Genomic DNA, 13,357 nt, shown 5'->3' with positions numbered 1-13,357 from the left:
GATTGGATTAAGACATGTTGCCTCTGGGTGACAGGATGAGATGGTTGGATGATATCATTGAAGCAACGGACATGAGTTAGAGCAACCTTTGGGAGATATTAAAGGATTGGGAAGCCTGGTGTGCTGCAGTTCATGGGATCGCAAAGAATGAGACATGACTTATTGACTGAAAAACAACAAGACATATAAACTCTACTCTTGAGTGCTTTGTTGTTTTGAGAACATGTTCTTGCACCTATCCAAGTGCATAAAGCTGCCAAGAGAACACTTTGGCAGGTACCTGGTTTCTGTGAAATTGGTCCCTGAGTCTATCAAAGGTCAAAGTACACCTCAACTAGTTTCTGATCAATAGTGATATGATCCATATATAATCCCTCCTGCTTTCATTCTGTTTTACCTTTCAAGTTTGAGAATCTGTTTGCTGTCTTTTCAGGATTTTGAACTATTCTGTCCTTGGATTTGTATTCTGGGAACAGACTTTCCTGGTATAGATCCAAGAAATTCCTCTTTGAAAAATTATTTTCATGAATATGAATAGTAATTAAACATCAATTAAATTTAAATCAATTTAACATCAAATTTAACATCAATTAAAAAATAAAATATCATAATGAAAAATAAAAAAGAATAGTTACCCAACTAACTGTTTATATATGTAATATTAAATATGTAGACTCCATATTTAAGCTCATTTACTATCAAATATCTAAGTTCATATATGGTCAGCTTTTTTTTTCCCCTCTCATCATGTTTTGTTCTCATGTAGACATCAGGATGAAGTTCACAAAGATGTATGCTGTAAAAGTTCTCTGATGTTCAGTTACCTTACTTGAGATAATTGGTTTGTTGGCAAGACCTGGTAATGATGGTGAAATGTCCCTTGGGTTTAATTAGCCACAGATAAGTAACTTCATAGACTTTGCTGCCAAACAGGATATGTGGTAGCACTTTTAAGGCTCAAGAGAAAGGTCTTCTTCACAGGTACTGTTTATGTCTCAAAAACCCACTTACTGTATCTGAATTAGTTGACGCTTTTAATATTGAAATTGACTTCTTTCTTGATGCACTGACAGCTGCCTGCGGCCCTGGCTGTAGACCTATGCCAGACAAGCTCGTGGGTGAGATTCCCCCCCGCCTGCCCCCGTCCCGCCAGGAAATCATACAGTCATAGAATATCAGGTTTAAACAGATTTTACAAATCATAAAGTCACCTCTCACCCCCACCAGTCTAAGATTTAAAATCTCTTTTAAGCATGTCAATCATCAAGAAAAATAGGTTCAACTACAGAGTTATCTATTTAGAAGTAAAAATATTTCAGACTTTTTCTTACTGATATTTATTTAACACCTCTGTTAAAACAACACATTATTCAAAAATATGCAATATATTTTAGTTATCCACTTCCCCAATGTTGAGCCTTCTGTGTGGTTTCTAAATTTTCCACAGCTTTTAATAACTGTGTTGAACATATTTGAACATTTAATTTTTCTGTTTTAAAAATATTTCCCATTAGGTGATTTCTAGAAAGAGTATTTTGGAGTAAAAAAAAAAAAAAAGACAAAATAATTTCTATTTTTTTCACAGTTATGTCTGAATAACTTTTATTAATTATGTCTAGTTCTTACTTTCTATTCACTATACTTTTTATGATCTGCTGAGAAACTCCACCTCAGAATAAGGAAATGCAATGAAGCTGTTGTACTTTGTTTTTGCACATGTACAGAATTTTCATCTTGGAAAAAGGAATATTTTTTTATTATTATTATGCTTATGTTTTCTCTTTTCTTTGGAAAATTTGTGTCTCAACTTTCCTCATCCTATTAGAAATGCAGTATCCTGTAGCCAAGAATGATTGACGATGGATGCTATGGGAAGATGGGAGAAGAAGGCAGGGGAATGCCTGTAGCAGAAACATAATGGAGTGGGAGGGTGATTTGTATCAGGGATGGATGCCTTGCTGCTATTTGGTAATGAAATGTCAGGGAAGGGGTTACAAAGACATTTAACAGGCACACTTTTTATGACTCTATGTAAACACATATACATTACTATACATAGTCATATCCAATAAATATTTGTTGAATGAATGAACTTGTAATATTAATAATTACTTATACTAACAGATTTTATATGTGTTTGGGTATATATGCATAGTACTTTACCTCATCCAGTAGAGTATTTCTTTCTATTTTTCACATCAAAGCTCTATTTTTAAAACTTTGAAAACAATGATTTTCTTTGCTTGATAGATCTTATGTTATTGCACACCTATGTCACAGTTTTTTATACATCTACTGAAGCTGTAAATTTACTGACTGTAACTATGTTAAATTGTATGTGGAACAGGATTTTGAAGAATGAAAAATATTCATTAATAAATATTGTAATTATCCTGAAAGTAAAATGGCCCAGTAATATACTCTTTCCTAGAGGCAATTCATATTTTCATACTTACCCCATAAAGTGTGTCAGAAATTATTAAAGTGGAATGCAGCTTCCTTTCAAAGGTTTATTTATATTTTTCATAAAAAGTAGTAATAAACAGAGCTGGAGGACAAGAACACTTGAATTCCTCCGGGTTTATAATCTGGTGAAGAAGGTGTACTCCTACCCAAGAAGAACGACAATTCGGAAAACATTTACTCATCATCTAACAGGTTTCAGACACTGCAGACATCCTACCAGGCACTGTGGTAGGCACAGTGAGTAAACACACTTGAATAGCATATGCGTTTTGGTAGGTAAAAGGGACAGTGTGTTGCCAAGGACTTATGTCCATTTCCCTAAACTGCCTGCTTGTGATAGATTTATTGATGTGTCTTTCTTTCCACAGTTAGACCTAAGAATTCAAATGTAAATTCTCATGGAAAAAAGAATAGCTCTAACCCCTGTGGGACACCTCTCAGCTTTTGAGATACATCTGAGAATTACAATTTGTAAGCTCACTAACACAAAGGAGGACTTGAAATCAAGGAACACTGAGATGACATGGCAGAGTTGTATGCAGCTGAAATCAGGAGGAGAATCCAGGTCTCATGTAGAGAGCCCAGTGTTTTCTCACTAAATTACACATCACGTGTTTCCCTCTAGATGCTTTACAGGTGACAGGTGCTGGGCGTCTGAAGAGATGGAAAGCATCATGAAAAAAATAAGAATGATTTGAAACAATTACTGGGGCAAAAGTGCCAAGGACGTGAGCCACAGCTATAGTGACTGCTCTGTTTTGTTCTAAGAAATTCAGACCATAAACCTTTCATGATTAACAGGTGCCACTTTTTATTTCTTTGTAGGAAATTCAGGCCCCAATAAGGTATTACTTCCTAAATGGATGTTCTCATACCTCCCAGCAATGTGACTGAATTTGTTCTCTTGGGACTCACACAGAATCCACACTTGCAGAAAATAATCTTCATTGTCTTTTTGTTTATTTTCCTATTCACCGTTCTGGCCAATTTGCTCATTGTCATCACCATCTCCCTCAGCCCCACACTTTCTGCTCCTATGTACTTCCTTCTCACTTACTTGGCCTTCATAGATGCCTCCTACACTTCCGTCACCACCCCTAAATTGATCACGGACCTGCTGTACCAGAGAAGAACCATCTCCTGGGGTGGCTGCCTGACTCAGCTCTTTCTGGAGCACTTCCTGGGAGGATCAGAGATCATACTCCTCATCGTCATGGCCTATGACCGCTATGTGGCCATCTGCAAGCCCCTGCACTACACGACCATCATGCAACATGGGCTTTGCCAGCTCCTGGTGATGGTGGCCTGGAGCGGGGGGATCCTCCACGCCACTGTGCAGATTATTTTCGTGGTCAACTTGACCTTCTGTGGTCCCAACATCTTTGATCACTTCATGTGTGACCTCTTTCCATTGTTAAAACTTGCCTGCGGTGACACCTACAAGCTTGGAATGGTGGTGGCAGCCAACAGTGGGGCCATGTGCTTGCTCATTTTTTTCCTGCTCTTCATCTCCTACATAGTCATCCTGAGCTCCCTGAAATCCCATGGCTCTGAAGGACGGCGCAGAGCCCTCTCTACATGTGGCTCCCACTTTACAGTAGTGGTGCTCTTTTTTGTCCCTTGTATATTCACCTACATGCGTCCCGTGGTCACATATCCTGTGGACAAGTGGGTGACTGTATTCTTTGCAATCCTCACGCCCATGTTAAATCCTATCATTTACACAGTGAGAAACACAGAGGTGAAAAATGCCATGATGAACTTGATGAAGAGGAGAATGACTTAGACTGTTCATGAAGCCAATAGTATGGTGATTTATCTATGTAGAGAGGATTATATCTATTGTAAAATATGAAAAAAAACAATAAATTTTGCAGATAATTGACATTAAAAAAGGCCCAGAAACTAAAATTAGTTGAATGCTTAATGGATAGGTACTTTGCTAGGTGCTTTTTATAACTTTTAATGTACTCTGCCAAGGATTTAACATTCACGTGCATAGATTTAGGATGTGCAATAGAAAAAACACCTATGAATCCCAAGTGAGATGATTATAGAGTATGTATTTCTACTGCACTAAAATCTTCATTCAAATGTTGCTTGGATGAAATTGGCTCTTCCCTAGGGCCTGCCTTGATTTCAGATCTTCTTTTATTTTTACTTAACCTGTGGTAAAGCAAATAGATCCTAGAAATTGTGAGATATATAGGGAAGGGATACTTACAGAGTGAAAAAATCACTGTTGAATTTTTTTGGCACTATGAATTCATCAAAAGCAAAAAGAGAAACACTCACTAAAGGAGGAAGGAACAGTTCTCAATCTATCTTTAATTCTTTTTGTAGCATAAAAAATAAACCAGAAATTTAAAAATTATTGTTAATTTGGTCTCATTCTTTTAAATATCCTATCACTTACAGTTTTTATTGAATATAAAGGAATTGTTTTCTTTTCTTCTTACCAAGGCTAGAGGAGTCTTTTGAATAAAGAAGAGTAAGCATTCTTTAATCACATGTCAGCAACAAGAAGAAAACATATCTAAGAATTTTAGCTACAACATTTGAATCCAAGTTTTCCAAATCCCAGTTCTACTTTCTTCAAATAAAATACAGTTGCCTTTGATATATTTCAGTTCAGTTCAGCCACTCAGTCATGTCTGACTCTTTGTGACCCCGTGGACTGCAGCACGTCAGGCTTTCCTGTCCTTCACCAACTCATGATACATTTATGTCCATAGATAAGAAATGTATTTATAATGTTAACGATTCACTTCTCCTTTAAGAAGACAGTCAAATTTGCTGTAGCCTTGTCACATGTGGGGCAGTATAAGATTACCTATGCTCAGAACAATTTCCACTAACTGAAAGAAATCAGAAGAGAAATTTTGCTCTTATGAACAAAAACATTACTGTACTAATGTTGGCCTTTTATGGAAGCAAAATTTTACAAATGTTTTCAGAACACAACTTTAGGAAAGTGTGATACCTTTAATGCTCCTCTAGAGACATGGAGAATACCAGATCATTCTATATTATTACCTAATTAGTTAATAATTATTACCTAACTATTAAGCTTTATATGTCAAAGTTTCTCTGACCATAACACTCCAACTTGTGCTATTTCAGAAATATTCTCTCAAACTCAGTAGTCATCTCTAGCCATTTTTATACCATAATTTGACCATATAATGCTGCCAGAGCATTCACACCTATTCTTTGGGGTGACTGTTTATTAGCTTATGCATGGTGCCTCAAATTCATAGGAAATCGAAGCTTTTCCCACAATGTCTAGGCTTGGAAGATATTATTATCAGCACTTAATCTGTTAAAGATGATCAGTTTTACAGTTGATGGTGAGAATTAAGCACTGCAATAGAACCTGCACTAAATAACATACGGTTCATTTTGCCTTATGACTGTTAGATAGGAGTTGAGAGTAACTCAGGGGTAAGAATGGAAAAAGTATTAAGTAGATGTCATTTCTACTCAAAGATGAAATGAGTGAGTTGAAGAGGAAAATAAGACCGTAGGGGCTATACCAAGGGCTCAGTGTCAACAGCAAACCTGGAAGGTGTAAGAAAAGAAGAAAGAAATGTAAGGCAGGCTCACCTCAGTTATGGAATTTTGCTGGTTTGTAAATAATTAGGGAATTTAAGGTATTTTTTTGCACTCATCATCAAAAATCTCACGAGAACAACACCATTTGATTATGTCTGATTCTTTAAGAAACATATAAAGAAATATGTCTCTCTTAAATATCAATGAGATAAATAATATTTGGATATGTTGTTAAGAATATTTTCATTTAATCTGGACTGTTAATTTAATGAACATATTAGGCATTAAATGAGGAAGGTGAGCTCATTGTTGAAGGCCAACTATGAGGCACACATTTTGATAGGTTCTTTACATACTTTAACTCCCTTAATGAAGCAACATGTATTATTAGGTTGATACTTCATTTTATACAAAAAGAAAATGTGACAATGAAATTAAACAATATCAGACCTTTGAAACTCTGCTTCCTCTACTCTTTCCACTTCACAAACTTTTTCCTAGCTTGATGTGAAAATATCAAAATACAGATCTGATCACTGGCCAAGTTGTAAAGATTGTCATTGAAGAATTCAGCCTTTATTTTAGGGTGGGAGGATGGATGGGGCATTTTCTTCCTCTCATTTATGCATTGATCTTCACTTCCCAGGCTACTTGCACCTTCTTGATTCCTCTTATATCAGAGAAAAACCAACATGATGATCTCATTTGTGCAGATACGTTACCCTTTACGCATATCATGAAAAGTGAAGTGTAATGGACTTAAGAAATAAAAATCAAATAGTTGATTTTCAAAAAAGAGTGGCACTTAGGTGAAAGAGATATTTGGACAAAAAATAAGCAGCTCAGTCATTGAGGAGACTGATACTTTGTTTGAGCATGAAGGTAGCACCTTGAGCAACTATATAGGTACCCTTTCCTCAGGGCTTTTCACACTGTTATCCCATAGTGTTAACAAAAGCTACTGGAAAAATGTCTCCATGGGCAATTCGGCTTAGGACATTTTGACAAATGACATAAGGACATTTATTTGTCCAAATAAAACTGTCTAGTGCCTATAGTATGTGACAGAGTTATAGGAACTGGGTATGCAACTTTTACAAATAAAAGTTGTGTTTGTGTGAAAGTTAAATTCCAGTGGGGAGTGGATATATAACAAACAAATAAATAAAATAAAAATAGAATTTTGTTAGCAATGGGTCTGAATAAAATCATTTTATAAGAAGGTGTTGCAGGAGAGAAGAATTGGTTAGAGATTTGTGTAGTTTTTAAAGTCCAGCTAGAATTGTAGTTACGGCCAAGTTTAAATAATCACATTATTCTTCTCACCCTTTTAAAAAATAAGTAGGTTGCTCTAACACATACACTTGAAATGAAGAAAATATCTCCCTGAGGCATGTAAAAATGTTTTCTTGGAGGATGAAAATGTCAAAGTTTTTAATATATAAAGCACAGATATACATAAAACAGATAAATGGGCAATATTTTTGTGATTATAATATTTTAAGGGGAGTGATTAAGGAAACAATGCTTAAAATGTGCCTTTAGAAAACACTATTGATAGAAGATTAAGTAATACAGCCCTAGCTTATGTCTGAATGGCTAGGTAAGATAACTACTCATGGAGTAACTAGGAAACGCCATCCAAGCACAGAGGTTGGCCCATCACCTGTGCGGATCATATTCAGTAAAACTGAGAAGCTCTTCCTTCTCAGCAGGCTTCCCAGAGTACATTGTCAACTATGTTAACAAATCAGTTGTAGCCTGTGAAGTATATTACATATGTAAGATATTGATATTTTTAATAAGGAAGGCTATAACCCCAAATATTTCTAAATTCAAAGGATGTCGATTGAGAATATTGTTACGGAGTGAGAGTTTAGTCCTTATTTTTTCTGGCTTAGAAACATTTTAGAATCCATTATAATGGCAACTCTCCTGAAGTTAGATGTGATATAATTTTAACAACAGTCTTCAAAGATGTAGGGAACACCAGGTTAGGTGATACAAGAATTCAGTCTTGATAGTACCTAGGTGGCCAAGAATAAGTCCTATAGATTTTTCTTCATCTGTATTATCAGGCAGACAAATTAAGAAAAAAGTTAAGTTGTTGAAAAATTACTGAATGGTTACTGTTGTGATATGGCTTCGTGTTTGTGGAGCACCAGCTTGGCCTGGCTCCAGTGAATATCTGCCCCTGGGATAAGTGGGTCATTGCAGTGGTGGATTGGAACTGACTGGTATGGTGATTAGTGCCTCAGTCAGTAGAGACAGCCTCAAAGGGATGCAGTTGAAATGATGCAAGTCTGCACATTGAAAATGGCACTTTGCCCTCTTTCAGCTCAGGTTCTGTTACCCAAAGGAGAACATCTCAATAATGATGTGTCTGCCAAGGTGTGTATTAAAAACTGTTTACAAATTAAACTCAAGTATAGCTAAACAGCTAAACAGCAGTTCCATGAACAATTATGTAAACAGCTTAGCTGGCTGCCTTATTTGGCAATCTTTCCTATTTGGATGAAGTCTGAATTACTTTGCCACATTCAAGTGGCAAATCCCTGGACATTATGTAAATCCCTGGACACTTAGATCATCTGTTTAAAATCTTTCTTTAAAATCATTAGAAATTCTGGTCCTATCAAAATGACTCCCCATTGAGTGATTGGCTGTTTTGCTCCCAGTGTGGCCCTGACTTATTTGCCTCTGTGCTTGGATTTGCTAAGTTGTAACTCTAATATGTCATGACTTCAAGCTCCTTTTTTAGAGGAAAGTTCTCATAACTACATCCTAGATGGAGCTAGATCTTTTGTTACCCTGACATGGTCCTAAAAATTGTACTTCCATAATATCTGCCTTCTATTTACTAGAACCGTCAGGTAAATGGGTTTTAGAGGTCACAGAGATGACATGAGACTGAGTTTGGGAGGTGATTTTAACAAATATTTGAGCATTTAAGACAGTTACAGCCTTATCAATTTGCACTATTATTTTAAAATCTTTGAATAACTGAATTACTTATATGCGCACACAATTATATTTAAAATGTGTCAGTAGTTCACCTGTCTTGTCTATATAAACAAATTGTAGCCTCAAGATGAAGAGCTTTGAGCTATCGACAATTTTTAGCTTAATTTATTTTAATCTCTTTGGGCAATTTATCAAAATGTAAGTGTCTCCCTTTGGTCTCTGTCCAGATCATGAGATTATCAAATAAAATAGTGTGTTTATGTTTCAGAGATGTGTTTTAGAAAAGGGAGGAACAGGAGTAGCTGATATATACAGGATACTTTAAGATAGATTTTGTGTTTCCCTTCTTTCATGCAGTTTTCTGTGTATACACACACACTCACACATACACACACACACACGGATATATTCATTTTTCCTCTTGTACCAGTTTCCTGTAACTTAATGTTTCTACTAATCATCTCTTAGAAAGACTTTTTATCATGATTTTTCTCTCTGTTTGAATTGATTAATGATTCCAGATTTTCAGTGATACTGAAGAGTTGACTTCAGAAATATATCTATCTATGTAAAAATACATTCCTTTGTGAGCAGCTCTGCCCACAGGGATGGTGTTGGCTTTGGTGCTGAGGGTAATGTATTATTATGAGATTGGTATATTTGTTTAGATTATATATCTCTATATAGACATGTCATTGCATGCAATTTAAATTTTTCTGGAGGCCAATAATATATTTATTATGACATTAGCGAAATTCTATGAATGAATATGAATTAAAATGAGGTGAGTTTTCACCTAATTTGTTTTAAATATATTAGTTTAATAATGATAATATTTAGAATTGGCAAGGCTGTGAGGAAAATTGCCATCTAATACTCTGTAATACACAATTTATGACAATAAAAGATACTTCAAAACTTTGAGAGAGGAATGTTACAGAGTCTATCAAATTTAAACATATGCATATTTTTGACGTGGTGATGATATAGATTTCTTCAACAGAAATATTCAAACCACTAAGTAAAGATTTCTGTAAGGGATGTTCCTTATGGCCCTGTGAGGCAAAATATTAGAAATAAAATTAATTCCAAGCAAAAGTGGACTGGTTAAAAGAACTATGTTGTAACCACAAAATGGAATAATGTTTGTATGTGTGTCTAAGTTTCTCAGTCATGTTTGACTCTTTGTGACCCCACAGACTGTAGCCTACAAAGCTCCTCTGTCCATGGGATTTCCCAGGCAAGAATACTGGCTTGGGTAACTATTCCCTTCTCCAAGGGATCTTCCCAGTGCAGAAATCAAACTTGGGTCTCCCACACTGCAGGCAGATTCTTAACCATCTGAGCCACCAGTGAAGCCCCAAATAGAATAATATGTAGCATTTAAAATGAAGAAGAATTCATAAATACTGACATAAATATGACATACTGACATATTCACAAATACTGACTTCAAATATATATATATATATATATATATATATATATATATATATATATATATATTTGAAGGTTTTCCATTTAGTATGTCGGGTTTTATACCATTTAGAATGTTCAATCTGTGGGCCTTCCATCCTCCTCTTTGAAGTTTTAGGGTCATTTTGCAAAGTTTAAAAACTTACTAACACAATATATTTAGGATGTCATGGCACTACATATTTATTTTGAGGAGAACTGCGTGTCTTAATATTTATTTTCCTATCCAGAATAAAACAAATATTGGGAAGGATTGATTGAGAGATCAGTAAAATTTTGTAATTGTCTCCAGAGAAACACATAAATCTTGTTTTATGGTTTTCCTCTTTAAAAAGAGGACTCTGTTATTTACTTTTAATTCACAGTTTCAGTAAGCTGATCATCAGAAAAGGTTTAGTGTCTTTTGCTAGCCTGAATTGCAGCCCAATCCCCAAAGCCACAGAATGTTTGTATTTCTACAAATATTTGTATAAACATTCATAGGCCTGTGTCTAAGAGTACACAAGTATGTATCCTACTGCCACACAGTCAGATCTGTTTACTTCCATCACCAGTCACATCCACAACTGGGTGCTGTTTTCACTTTGCCTCAGCTTCTTCATTCTTTCTGGAGCTTTTTCTCTACTCTTCTCCAGTAGCATGTTGGCACCTACTGACATGAGGAGTTCATCGTTTTGCTTTTTCATACTGTTCATGGGGTTCTCAAGGCAAGAATACTGAAGTGGTTTGCATTCTCTTCTCCAGATATGTACCCAACTTCAGGTATCTCTATGATTATATATACACATATATATATTACACACATATATATATATACTTAATGATATGTGAATCTGTATCCGATAGTATGTATATGTCTATAGGTGATCGTACATGGATCTGTAATGTGGTGACACATGGATAAGCATTTGATAAACAATATAGATACATTTGTATGTATATTCATATTTATTTGATATGATTACACATAATCTTCCATGTATGTGGGCACACAGGGATATTTCTTACCACACATAGGTCTATGTTTGATCATACACAGACCTGTATCTGTCCACAGACATAGCTATATTTTGTCATACGCTGGTCTGTATCTGACTCTGGAGAATTAATTTAGGCAGGATGTGAGTGAACAATTCTTCTGTTCCATGTGGCATAGACTGAGGTCATTCTCTCATAGTCAGCTGATTGTTGGGCTTTTAAGGAGCATCCAGGATGATTACAGTTAACATGAATGGTGCGTTGGTTGGGATGCATAGAACACCAGAATCTGCTGGGTCTCTTTCTTCTCCATGTGGATACAGGGCTGTGTAGACAATGCCAGTCCAGTGAGGTTGTCAGACTTATAAAATATCAGCTCAATGTTCCCAGAGGGAAGAGGCAAAAGCTAGCAAGTCAGTTAAGTCTTCATCCCATCATGAAATGGTGCTACTGGAAATGGAATGGTGTTTTTTCTCATATCTGTTCATCAGCCTTTTAAATTCCAGGTTCTTGGTTCTTAATCCAGATTGATTCTTCATCAAAGGAAACAATCAACACAGTGGAAATATAACATATTTGTAAAGAATATATATCATAATGACTTAATAAAATATATAAGGAACTTCTACAGCTAAATACCAAAAAAACCCACAAATAAGCCAATTTACAAATGGAAAAAGAACCTGAAGAGATAGTTTTCCGAAGCAGACATGGAAATGGCCAATAGGAACATGAGAAAGTGTTCAATATCACTAATCATTGGGGAAATGCAAATTAATATCAAAATGAGATATCACATCACATCTGTTAGGATGGATATATGAGGTATATATCAGAGAATAACTTTTGGTTAGGGCATATTGAAGATGGACTCCTACTAGAGTAATTCCCCTAGATACAAATGAGTTCTGTTCTTAGGGTGTGTTCCTAAGTCCAATCTGTTCGTTGGTCTGAAAGGTTAGCCTAGGTACCCAACTAACACAGCCGACTTTGTACTGTAATAGATTTGCAATAATTTTCACAAAAGTAATACACAAATAAGTAAATAAACATTTTTTAATCTAACAAGCTCAATACCTCTTTTTTTATAACAAATAATATCACAGTGAACATAGTACATATGTCTCTTCTGGTCACCAGAAGTATATGCTCTAGTGATGCCCTTTATGTGGGCTTCATGGATCATCTGCTATTGTGGGCTGGCTGCTGTGGACATGATTGTAAACATAACTGACCCAAGTCCCTTTGGTTGATGGCCCTTTTGTAGTGGCTGCAAGCTGCTGGTGGGTGAGGCCAGGTCCTGGTATGGCTGATTGTATGGGCAAAGATTCCCAGTTCTGGAGCAAGCCCATTGGTGTGTGGGTCTGAGTGATGAAAGAGCTGACTTTGAAGCTATAGGTTTCTAGGGCTAGTGATGACAAACTGGTGGGTGGAACCTAGTCCTAGGTAGGCTGGCTGAGGGCCCCAGTGTGTCCTTGAGCAAACAGAGACTCCAGGATTTAACTCTATCCACCAGTGTTCTGGCACTAGCCCCAGGACCCAGTGGATCATGGTCTCAAATACCAGTGTCTGGACACCAGCCCTTAGACCAGAGTGGTCTTCCTACTGGGCCACAACCACAACATGCTGCAGCAGATGCCAACACCATGAACACAATGGTCCTGCAGCCAAGCTTATCATGATCTTGTTCACCTAACAGCAAACACAAACTGGCCTAGCATCAACAACTAACAGAATGGCGCTACATCTCTGGAACTCTCAAAAGCTCCCCGGTCTGAAAAGTCTCATTTTTGGCTGCTCATCTTTTTCGTGCAGGAAACATGGGCTAGGTAGCTTGATGTGGAGCTCAGACCCCTCTATCCTTGGGGATATATCCCCTATATCCTTGGGAGGAACCTTTGCAATTCAATTATTCTAC

General features: G+C 36.4%; 1 protein-coding gene across 1 annotated transcript; it reads left to right on the top strand.

Moving 5' to 3' along the window:
• The first annotated feature begins 3,325 nt into the window (after positions 1-3,325).
• LOC133050512 (olfactory receptor 4C3D-like) lies at positions 3,326-4,252 on the top strand. The gene has a single exon (XM_061134746.1). It carries the CDS (start codon positions 3,326-3,328, stop codon positions 4,250-4,252), a length of 927 nt encoding a protein of 308 aa, XP_060990729.1.
• The last annotated feature ends 9,105 nt before the right edge of the window (positions 4,253-13,357 follow it).

Source organism: Dama dama, chromosome 32, assembly GCF_033118175.1.
Source record: "Dama dama isolate Ldn47 chromosome 32, ASM3311817v1, whole genome shotgun sequence".
NCBI classification, from domain to species: domain Eukaryota; kingdom Metazoa; phylum Chordata; class Mammalia; order Artiodactyla; family Cervidae; genus Dama; species Dama dama.
Note: the sequence above shows the minus strand (reverse complement) of the source record. Positions and strands in the feature narration are given on the sequence as shown.